At 37.1% G+C, this 12710-nt stretch overlaps 1 protein-coding gene across 1 annotated transcript in view; it reads right to left on the reverse strand.

Annotated features, from left to right (window-relative positions):
* The window catches only part of ARHGEF28 (Rho guanine nucleotide exchange factor 28), a 296643-nt gene that overhangs the window by 90213 nt on the left and 193720 nt on the right, over positions 1 to 12710 (reverse strand). The window contains 4 exon segments of the mRNA XM_057741127.1: positions 1507 to 1618; positions 4070 to 4277; positions 8523 to 8803; positions 12418 to 12539. Of these exon segments, the coding sequence (XP_057597110.1) occupies positions 1507 to 1618; positions 4070 to 4277; positions 8523 to 8803; positions 12418 to 12539 (723 nt within the window).

Raw genomic sequence — 12710 nt, forward strand, 5'->3', positions numbered from 1 at the left:
ACAGGAGACTTAAAAGTGTTTTCCAAGTAGTTACAGTCCAAGGGTAATTCACCATCTCTAAGACTATCCGCGAAAAGGTATCAAAGCTGCCCTTAAAGGGAGTTCCAACCTAAACTAAGGTTAGGGAGACCTGGAGATCCTCGAAAGGCTTATGGTGTGGAAAAAAAAATCCAGAGCAAATTCAATCCATCTTCTACTCCTGTCCCCTCAAGGTAGTTGTCGCCTTTCTTTTTCCTAGTCCTTTCTCTCAATCTTCCCATCCTAAAAATCAAAACTGACATTTATTATCAGTCTCGTGTTCTCTTCTTCCAAAAAGACATCTCAGAAAGAAAAAGGGGGAAAAAAAGCCTTGTAGCACTTGTTTTGTATTTTATGTATTTTGTCTGCTACATTCATTCAACAAATATTAACGGAACATCTCCGTACATGAGTCACTGTTTCAGGATGGCAGATCCAAGCACAAAGATTATGCTTTCACTATTGTTCCACATAGCATAAAATGCAAAAGAATGGCAATGTAACAAAGCAAGAATAAGAAAAAATGGAAGAAAGAGGAGTAAAATAAATCCTATTTTAAATATTCTACACTGGGAAATTCAGAATACTTAAGCACATCTCTCACTTTCTGAGTCTTCTGAGGCTCTTAAGGATAACAGACAAAAAAAGGCATTATCTAACACATTGACAAAAAAAATTTTATCACGTTATATATTACAGATTGACATTAATACTTCCAAATACACCTTTAAATGTAATTGTTACATAATATATTACACACAGAAAGTATTAAGTAATTACATTTCAGAATTACATTGAAAATTGGTGTTGTGGCTAAGAGGAACTACAAGGGCAGTTCCGAGTTGCCCACAATTGTTTTACTTATTGCTCTGCATTCACTTCTGAAAATTCATCAAGCTATATGCTTATAATATGCACCCCTTTCTGTAGGTATACAATATTTTAATTAAAATTTTATTGGATAGAAGTTGTATTTCTGATTGCTTACATTGGCCACAAAAGACTGGGACATATTTGCTTGTGCTTCAAGTAGGTTCGGTTATTTTAACTTTCTAAAGTCCCTTGTTAAATAAAGAGATGAAGACCATCCCTTTTGCAATGCTTTGCCTCTGAGGAGTTGGATTATCTCAGTACTTTATATGTAGGACAAAAGTAACTTTTATCATTTACTTAAATAAAATTCTCTAAAGCCCTCACAATAATGAACCTAGAAGAAATCATAGTTTACACTGGCCTTGAGGAAAACATTTTATTCAAAAAACAAGGCAACAGAGAGGTGTGTACGTATTTGTGATTTCATCAAAATCAAATTTATACCTTGTCTGATACTCAATGAGAAAAGGATTTTGCTAAGCTTAGAAAAATCAATAGTGAAAAGGAAATTGAAAATACTTGCCTGCTGCCCTTATATACTTTACGCACTTATACCAACTGAAAATCCATGCTAGAAAAGACTGCTTTCACAACCAAATAGTAAATAATGCTTACCTTCAGCTGAGTTACACACTGTAAAATCACGGATCAATCGAGTTCTTCCAAAAGAAATTTTGGGTGATGAGCAGGAATAAGAACGTGAGCGGACTCCGGAAATCAATGATCCCTAAAAGAAATCATCACAAAGTTGAAAAAAAATTCTATAGAAGACTTGAAAGTATGTGTTCATCACCAATGTTACTAAATCAGAACCTTTGAAAAAAGATTCAACTTTAACATTTCTGATGTAATCTTATTAATGATTTGTTTTTGTTTGCCTCTCACAACTTTAAAAATGTTCTTGTCTTTTTAATGCTTTAGTAAACTGGAGCTTTGGGGAGTAGCTCCTATACATACCTTAGGATGCAATTATGACGTTCCAACCATGTTGGTTAAAAGTGAAAAATCAAGTCACGTGACTTTCTCTTCATGTTCAACAACGAGTTTGACTTTTTTTTTAAGTCTGAGTTGTCATTTATTTTTGTCATTTTAAACTGTAGCACTTAAGCAAAATTCCATATTAACTGAGATCTCCGAACATAACAATTATTAGATGGTGGAGGAATAGTCACCTAAAATTACAAGTTTTTAAAAGTTCCTAGTGGCTATTTACGTTTGTTCGGTTAGCTGAGCCTCCAGGAAAGAATGCAGCGGTCATTACCTACACCCTTCCAGTTTGTGCTCACCTTCCAACAGATCTTCCACCCAGGACTTCCTAGAATTTTGCTTGAATTATCACTGACACACGTTCAACTTCATTTCTTTTAAATGAGCTGCTATTTTCTTCCTGTTTTCCCAACTACCTATTATTTCTATTATTATATTGGCACCATAGGTGAAAATGCAAGATGGCAAGATAATTACAAAATGCTTTTCTTACATTTGCTAGAAAATTTACATGAACACAACAGAATGTCACTAAAGCCATTTATGGCATCCAAATTCCATCCAACAGAGGCCCAGTGGCCCCAGCCCCCATCCATTTTTAAGATACCACTTCAGGTTAGAGGGAAAAGAAAGTGGTGTAAAATGTGTTACTAAAATTAAGCCATCAGTAAGTGTCCTTCACAAGCACAGGTCTCTTTTGTTCTTCCTAAGTGAAAGCACATGGTTGTCCTAGGCTTATGGTTTAGTTAAAGAGCCTGGAGGAAAGCTGAAAACAGAAGCCTGACCCTGCTTCAAAGGGTCTTGAGCCACGGCTCCCTGACCTTCATATTGGGAAAGACCCAGTGGGCCTGGATGTCAGAAAGGCCAATCCGAGTTGTCCTATAACCCTAACAGTGAGTTGGCCACAAAGGGCCCTAGCCAGGTGCCACTCTCTGCATTTCAGTCATTCATGGTAATCATTTTTCATAACAATAGGATTTGAAAATTATCCAGAATTCTTTGGCAAAAAGTTACACAGGGCAGTTACAGAGGCAAGGCAAAACGTTTTATAGGACAGATTCTTCTTAAAAGTGAACAGCACGGAATTGTGTGACAAAGAATTACTTTTCCTTCCAAGTAATAATGAATTTTTCACAGTTCCATTCAAAATGCAAGTCCGGGAAGTAACTACATTAACAAATATACCTATTTCTTATTATCCAGAAATATCACCTTCAGGTTCAGAAGATTATGACAGCCCTACAGGACTCAGAGCTGAGGGAAGAGGATTTCAGGATCTGAGGTCAGAAGGCCTAGATTTAAGTTCTGACTATCACCAAGCTTGGGCAACGTGGATATCTAATCTCTCCGGAACTTCAACTGATCAAAAATTAAAAGTACTACTTACGTCCTAGGTAAGTTATGAGAAAATTATACATTTTGTACATACATAAAACATGTTTTGTATATTGTAGAGCACACTACAAAAATGAAGCATTACCATAACCACCATGCATTCATGGTAAGAGACATTTGGGCACAGCACACATTGTTTTATAGTAGTAAACTCAATTGAAAAAGAAAACAAGTGGACAGTAGAAATCAGAAAGAAAACATTGGCCCAAACAGAAAAGGGCTTTCTCTCCAAGACTGGAAGAGTTTAGCCTTTTAAAAAAACCACAACAAAATGAAATTCCAATGTGAAAATGCCAATGACAGAAAAGCTGTCTCCTATGGAAACACTGACAAAGTCTATGGTCTTCCAGATGAGTTTATGCAGCAGGAACGCTCAACAAACGTCACCTCTGCCTTAGCAATATTATTTACCCCATCACCAGCGCCAAGTAAAATTCTATGTGTGCAAAACAAGTTTGATCACTTAAACTCACGTCATACTACCAGCTTTTCTCCCACTGCTTAAGGGATGATGGCAGAAATCACAATACAAAATGGTAAAATGTTCCAAGTATGGGAAAGATTATCTGTATTGGTGGTGATTCATGAAAACAAATCAGTCATTGTAAGTAAGGACTACACACATTAGAGTGGGAGAGAGTAAAAAGACAGATTCAGGCAGCTCATGGGTCTTCAAAAACAATAAAATAAAATTTACACAGGTGACCTTAACGCAATCTGCCTTTCTGAGATGAGTGGATTTAGACAACTTATTTTCCAGGCTTATAAATAACCAAATTAATACCAACAAGAATACCTTCAGTTGCAGGCTACTTGATAAAGAAAGTGATTCAGTCCTGGAGATATTAAAATCTGGTTCGGTGTTGGTCTCAAAAGAGTCCAATTCGTCCCCACTAGGAATGCCAGTTCTGGAGGAACTCTGAGACACTGGAGTGTAGAAACTGTGTGACCGCTCAGAATGCCCCTCTCCTTCACTGTCGGCGTCCAAGGCATCCAGGCTGGAACTGGAGCACAAAGTAAACAAACAACTAAATCATCAAGTAAGACAGAGCTGTGGGTTTCTATTTCTCTGAATTCCGACTCTCGCACTGGTGTCAGCTGCAACGGGCACTCATTTCATATCTAACAAAATTCACACTTAATTGATTTTTATTGTTGTTTTCCTCCCCCATAAATAGCCTCTTTTTAAATAAGATTTTATGTTCCCCCCCAAATAAACATTTCAACCTAGCAAAAGCCATTTCAGGCACTGTAAGAAACAAACGCTGGTTCAGGTTAGTACTATCCTCACTATTTCTGTTTTGTAGACATAATTATTACAAGCCCCAAATAGTTACCCTTCAAATATTAAAAACACGCACGAAACAGAGCCACTGAGCTGTTTGGGGGAGGGGGCCTCTGGGGCAACTTGCACGTGAAAGATGCAGCGTGGCATTGCCTCTTTCACCCCTGGACGGCTCAGGAGGGCGGAAGCAGACGTACAAAGACAAGGAGAGACACATGGGAAGATCACATCCCAGAGCTGGTGTCAAGAAATGGGTCAAGCAAGAGTTAAGTGAGGTTCCAAACATGTCATATTCAATTAGCATTTTCAGAGATTTAAAGAAAAAATGATGCCTATGAAAACTCCGTCTCAGAAACAGGTGGTGATTCTGCTTATCTACTACTTTTTTTTTCCTCATTTAACTTTGATAACTATAAAATTAAAAGGCAGGAATTTGACCTTACACATTCCTGGCTCCTTCCATCCCATCTACATTTTAAACCACTCAAACTCTGAGGCCATGTTAATGCACAGACATGTTAATGCACTGTGCATTTTTAAATGTATTTTTTCTTTGGTTGCTACATTTCTGGAGTTAAAACTTTAATAACAGCATAATAAACCATCTTGATTTTGAAACACAAAGAACCAGAGATAGATTTCAAATTTGGCTATTTTCCTTAAAAAACCATAGGCTATTTAATAGCCACTGAATCAACTTACTAAATTATATGGCATTTGTAACAGAGGTCCTACTATACACGTCCCTAATCCAAATACTCAGACTCCTCACTACGCCTTGAACTACTTCAGGGTCCCTCCTGGACACCAACAAACCCAGCAGTAAAGGCCATGATCGGCACCATTGAGGACTTCCATCGTGGGGTTTCTCCTTGGAGAACTCATTGAGGGCCTCCACCTTGGCCTTGAGGAGGAGAGGACAAATTGGAGGTGGACTTCACACTTTAATTCAACATCCAAATATGGTGGAGGCCATAAAGTTATTTCTCATAAAAAACTAAAGCTTAGTTAAGCAAATCTTCCTGGTAAATGCTGGTGCTTTCAATGTCACAGTAATGTAACTACAGATATTTTAAGGTGCCATGTAGGTTCCTTACTGCAGCGCGAACCTGAGGGTAGAAAGAGGCCCGGGGTGGCGGCAGAGGGGAGATTTGCTGATGTCTTGTGCCTCTGCATTTGTCTTTCCATATGTGATCTCCATACTAATGAAAATTGGTTCAAATAGTTGGCTGCCTACAAGAATAGCCTGTTTTAACACCAGCCTTTCCAGTTACACACAGCATTTCTCCACTGCTATGAATACACCCTAGAAGTATTTCATTTTATTCTTTATACTTCACTTTAAAACATTCCTTTTTCTATTAATTCAAATTGGGCTACTATTTTCCTTTGCTAAGCTATTGACCTAAGATATTTGGTATCAGTGATAATATTCTTCAGGATTACCTCTAGGTTTCTCATTTTATAACCATTTTTCAAAATCCCATTAGTGGGATATGAAATAGATTCAACAGGTTGTGACCAGAATTTTCTTTGAAAATAGTATAGAGTAGGAAAAAAGCAGAATACATTCCACATGTTATTTCATGAAACATTTGTTTAAATCTCACGTGTGTGTGTGAGGTGGAGGTTCATGGTGTCACAAGGATTTCTTTTTAAAACAAAAAAGAAATTCTTTTTTTCTTTCGAGAATTTCTTTGTAAAACAAAAAAAGGTTTAAAAATATGTTTTAGAACAAAACAAACACTTGCCTTTTATCACCGAATTTTTGTTACATAATTTTTTTTAATAAATGTTGCATTGCTTATTCCCCCTCGGTTTTTACGGTGAGCCCTGAAATTTCTCCTTCGTGAGAAGTTCCCAGCCTCTCAGCCTATTATTCATTGATTAGTGAATCGGGTGCGTTTCACTGTGGGTTCACTACCAATTGTTCATTATCTCCAATCATGACACCCACTGAAGGGAGGGACCCATGGCCATCCCAGGGCCAAGACAGAGCCTTCTGGGGAACACAGGGCCTTTCTCCTCACTCCTTTATTTTTCAGAGGAGACGGAATGCACAGGAGAGAAAGTCAGAAGGGACCATTTTCTTATAGGACATCATCGTCCTCTCCTTCTCCCCTCCCCCCACACCTGAGCTATGACATTTTTACAGAGGCTTCAAATTACCTTTACTCAAACTGGATGGTTTTTCATATATTCGAATCCATCTGCAGCAGTGAGATGTTCAAATGTCCCAGAGAAGACCACGATCAGAAAACACAATTTAGATATCCTGCGAATATTTGCATAAGCAGTACAAAGAGCCCATCTATGCCTTTCCCTCCTTTTTGCTAGAGAGGCTCCTGTAAAGAACTTATTCACCTCTCGAGATCTGGGTCACAAACTCCACAGCTCCTAAAGATCCTGCCAGAATGCACTACTAATCACGTGGTTCAATCTGTCTTTGCAGAACTCTATAGAATCTTGCCTTGACTGGCAGCCTTTTGTTCCAAGCAGATGTGCGGAGAGCCCAAAATGTCCCATCAGTTCAATGTGCAGCCATGACCATGCAAGCATCTTTAAAACCATAATTCACACAATAAAAATCTAGAGAAAATCTTTTATTAGTTATGCACCAGACATCACTCTTGGTACCAATATCTGTTAAAGTTTTACAACCTTAAGTTGTTTATCAGTGTAAAGTGCAGCCCAGTGATTGGCACCTAGTGACTGCTGCTTCCCCCGCCCTCACTCCTTTCTGATCATTTAAGTCTCTGTGGAATATTCACTCAGATAAATATTTACATACACACATATGTGTGTGCATTCTATTTTCATTTTGATTCATAATTGTATGTGTAAAACTGGACGCATAATCAGAGGTCTAAGGTATGGGGAAAAAATAAGCTATTCCCTAAGGAAAGTAGAGAGTAGGATAAAATGAAATCAGTAAAAATGGGCCTACTCCCTAAAGAAAACAGACAACAGAATGAATGAATAAGAAGTGAATACAAAGATACAGGATCACACACACACACATACACACACATAAATACGTACAATAATATCATTTACAATAAAACTATTGTTTTAGTGACATTTTTATATATACAAGAAACTAAGTGTAAGGTAACTATACGCTACAGAGCATAAAAATAAAAACACCCATGAACCCACTCAACTTGAAACAAACATTGGCCACACCATTGTTTCATTCCTTCCCATTCCCTACATTGCCCACTCAATGTAACAACTATCTTAAATTTGGGGATTTTTATCCTCTTCATTCTCATTTGTTTTTCCTTATTTCTTAAGCATATTACACATGCCCTATATTAAGAGATTGTTTGCTTTTGCATTTTATACAACTGAAATCTAACTGAAGTATTTTTTGGCTCCTTTTTTGTTCCACTTCATGTTTCTAATTTGCATACGAGGATGCATGTAGATGCAGCCATAGTTAATTCATTTTCACTACTGTACGGTATTCCATTGTGTAACGATAGTGTAATTTATCTATTTATTCCCCACCATTTGGGTTATTTCCTACTGAAATAAATTACATATGTCTCTTAGGACACAGAAGTAAAACTGCTAGGTCGTAACATATATGCATATCCAACTTTACAAGAAAATGCCAAACTATTTTCCAAAGTTATTATACAATTCTCACTCCTGTCAACGGTATATAGGAGTTTCCATCATATGCATTTTCACCAAAATATGGTATTATTACACATTAAAATTTTTGCTTATCTAGTAAGTATTAAGTGGTATCTCATTGTGGTTTTCCTCTATTATATTTTTGAAAGTTTTCTTATATATTTTACTTTCAAGTCAAGGAATACAAGAACCTGAAAGAAGGCAAATTTTGATCTAGAAATAAAAATAGTGGAGACAATAACAATAATAGAATTTTCTAAGTCCAGCTACAAGGTTCTTTGATTTTCTACATTTTTTCCTTTGGAATGTAGCACCTTACCTTCTTTTCTTTAGATGACTTTGTTCCTTTTCAAATCCATGAGGACCAAAAGAAAGATTCAGATTGGAAGCATATGAACTAGATGATGATATGAAAGAGGGCTGGGCTTCAGTGTATGATGTCACTTCCGTGTTCTCATTTGGTAGGTACGTGCCAGTGCTGGTTTCAGTAGGAAGGATGGGCTTGCGGCTCTGAGACCCCAGAGTAGAACCCATGGATTCAGGGCAGGTGTTTGCAGTGATACCCTCTATATTAATATAGTTAATATCCAAATCACCAACCTGGTAGTGGAAAGAAAAATATTTGCTGAGCAAAAGCAGGAAAGATTGGCTTAGCAAAGAATAAAGTTTTCACAATTTAAAAACCTTCTGACTTATTTATCTTTTTAAAATTCTGTTTGTTCTTATTTTTGTTTTATGTAAGCAGAGAATTCTTACATGATATACTTTTGTTCACTTGGCTGCTATCCCATAATTCACAAAAGGAAGAAGACCGAGTATTTTATAGACTTTATAATAAAACCAGATGCTGCCTGTGCTTTTAACATTTTATGAACCGCTTACTCAGAATGAGGGGAAACATTTTAAATACCTGAGAGAAAAACTAAAGAGCAGGCAGTTTATGTTATAAAATAGTTTATAGGAATCTTAGTAACCAGCAAGTGGTAGTTACGTAAATCTGAGTCTCCCAAACAAAAAGATCAAATAAAGCTACATAAGATGTATGGATTCAGCATAACTAGAAGACAGAAAATACCCCACACTTTAAATTACCTGTAAATAATAAACACAAAATCTCAGCAAGCAATCTGTCATACTCTTGCCATAAGCCTTTGCATAGAGTAAGGGTAGTCTGGAAAAATCTGCATGGTAGAGAGAACAGGGAACCGGTGGAGGGCCTAAGGCTGATCTAAAATCATCAACAGGAAGAGAACGTACAGCATCCCCTGGATGGGGTGGGAAAAAGTCCTGGTTTACCAAAGCGCTTGCTCTAAAGAAGGTGCTTAAAAGTACTGGTGATATGAAGCGGTGGTCATCAAAAGGCATCACTTGTGGGGGGGAAGACAGTAAAAACAAGGAGAGTAACAGCATTTAGAAATAAGACAGTGGAGGGGAAAAGAAACAAAGGGGGAAATGCAGGGCTTTAAATCAACCACCATGATAATAATAATTTATTAAGGCAAAAACAATCAAGGAATGCCTGTGAGTGAGAGTCAAATAATTAACGATATGTACAGAGACTCAAACTATCTCCCCACAAGATACACAATAATTTAAAAAGAAAAAAATAGTAATTTTACTGAAAGAAACTTGGTAGATCAAACACATCACTAGTAATGGGACAAATTATTGTCATGTGCCTCCTGATACAATGCACTGAGAGGAACACAAGATCACTTCTGTAATATTCCTGCCAGTCACACATAACCTGAATCTAATCATAAGGAAGTATAAGTCAAACCAAAATTAAAGGACATTGTAGCAAAAACAAAACAAACAAGCAAACAATAACCTGGTCTGTATTCTTTGAAATTATCAATGTCATAAAAGACAAAGACTAAGGAACTCTCCCAGTTTAAAGGAGACTAAAGAGACTCAACAACTATATGCAAGACATGTTACTGAATTTTCTTTTGCTATAAGGAACATTATTGGGACAACTGACTAAGATTGAATAAGGCCTATAGACAGCTAATAGTACTGTGTTGATGACGATTTCCTGATTTTGGTAACCGTATATGCTTAAGTAAGAGAATATCCATTTTTTAGGAAAATACACCATGAAAGATTGAGGGGTAAAAGGGTACCATATTTTCAATTTGCTCTCAAATGGTTAATATTTGTATACATAGCTTAAGCATTTGCAGGCACAACATACACACATAAACACATACTCAGAATAATAAAGTAAATTAGAGCAAAATTTGGAGATTTTTTTTTTATAAAGTATACAAAGATTCTTTGTAATGAATTATGCAGGCTTGAATTAAGGTCCAAGTAAATTTTTTTCAAAGTCGTTTCTATCACAGATTAATTTTCAAAGTAGTTTTTATCATGTGAGTTTCCTCATCAGGTAAGTTGTTAACCTTGAAAATTCATGGGAAACAGCATCGTAAACAAGCTACCTGCGCCAGGTTGAGGGAGGTGCAGAAAATTAGATAAGATTATTTCCAGATGTTGCTAGAAATTATTTTCAATATGCAGAATTTGAACTCCTTATGTTGTCCTTGCTATTCAAACAAACGTAGAAACAGTAAAAGAATGATGTAACTATACTGCATTGATATAAGGAACTCCGTGATTTGTGTCCAGACTTTGGTTTTGTTTTCACTGCACAAATTCAGCAATCCTCTGCTTCATTTCAGTTTATCATCAGGCTGTTTGAGTTCTCTTTCGATGTATGCTTCACATTATTAAAGCAGTACTTCTCTTACTCAAAGTACTTCCAAACAGAAGTTATATCCTAACCTCATCTTTGGTTTGGGAAGTTTCGCATTTTTAACGTATCTTAGAATATATAAAGGCACAGTTTGCCCTCACATAATGTCCAGTCAGGTACAATTTTAACTGCTCGAGGTAAACAGAAGTACTGCAGTACTGGGGATCAAGAACAAAAAAATAAATAATGACAAATGTACTTCATTTAAATGCTGAGAAAATATGGCAACAGAATAAAACCATTAAAATCAGAATGTGGCTAGAGCACAGTAAGTCCCAGTTATCTTGTATCTTCGAAGACTGTCCCCAGAACTTCCACATTGTCCTAAACTCTGTGTCTCATCCTAGATTTCTATAACCAGGGCTGACATTCAGCTGCTTTATGTCAAAAAAATTATACCCATTATTTAGAGCTGATGTCCATTCTGATTTATTGGTTCTTCTGTTTTGAATACCGTTCCAATCTATGCCACTCATACTATGCATTTAATGTAACAATGTCTCATAACCAAAGGAAAAAGCAGAGACATTCAACCAATGGGTGGAAATTGAGATCCACTAGACAGAAAAAAAAAAGTTTACATCAGAGAAAATATCTATATGTAATAGGGTACGATATATGTATACGAACGACAACCAAAAAAGGGTAAAATAGATCATTTGCTCGGTGAGCATATATATAGTGCCTCTTATGTGGGGATCGGACTTTAAAGCCAGGGGATAAGGCAGAAATTGTGTGCTGTTAAAATTACTGCTGAAAATCCCTTAAATCTCCCATAAATTAGGGCATGCAGGCATTTTCAGATCTATACTTTAATTTTATAAATATTAACATTTGAGGATCACCAAGCTAAGGAAAGAACAAAGACTAAATCCACACGTAGATGCACATCCAAGCCATCTGCCTATATGAGTTCCAACTCACAAATCTCTATCAGGGAATGGGTAGAGAATTCTAAAGGATTCCAGCTTCCCTGTAACAGGACACTGTTCTGTTTTAATAGTAAAGCTCTATGACCTAAGTACACATGAATAGGTGTGTTGTGAGGATTAAGCAAGTAATTTATGTGACAGTATCACACGGGGCTGGCATCAAGCTCTCGCTCATTAGTATCTGCTGGATTTGAAATCAAATATTGCTTAATCAGGCCAGAGAAGAAACTGGCCTCCCAAGTGTCATTTCCTGTTTTGACCCCATGGGTGAGCTCTCACACGCTTCTCCTTGCCTGTGTCCTAAGACCCCTCCCCTGGTGCTTCTTGGTTGTGGGTAAGGTGTGCTGTGTTCTGAAGGAAGGACCTGCGTTAAAGGTTCATATGAAGAGATTTCACGGCAACATCACCTGTGCTGCTCTTAATCTGAAATTTTCAGAGGAACACAACAATGCGGAATGTATTTCTCGCATGCTCAGGTTTTGAAAAGAGGACAGATCCCCCCAGTAACATCACTCACACCTTACCTGATCTATCACCATGCAGTTAGCATAGACTTCATCACCGCCATTCAGCATGTCAGAGAGCCGGCCGGTAGCAAGAAACGTTGGGGGATGCTTGGATTTTTTGAGGACATCAAAGGAACGATCTACAGGAAAAATGAAAACAGGACAAATAAAGTAGGAGAGATTTACTTTACAGTTAAACTTTACCTTCTTAATCAAACCACAAGAAAAAAATCAAGATGGCATTTTGCTGTCTTCACATATTAAGATCAACAATGCAAGTATTTTCTCTTCTACATCCAAACCATCTGTTA

This window comes from Hippopotamus amphibius, chromosome 1, assembly GCF_030028045.1.
Source record: "Hippopotamus amphibius kiboko isolate mHipAmp2 chromosome 1, mHipAmp2.hap2, whole genome shotgun sequence".
Classification (NCBI taxonomy): Eukaryota; Metazoa; Chordata; class Mammalia; order Artiodactyla; family Hippopotamidae; genus Hippopotamus; species Hippopotamus amphibius.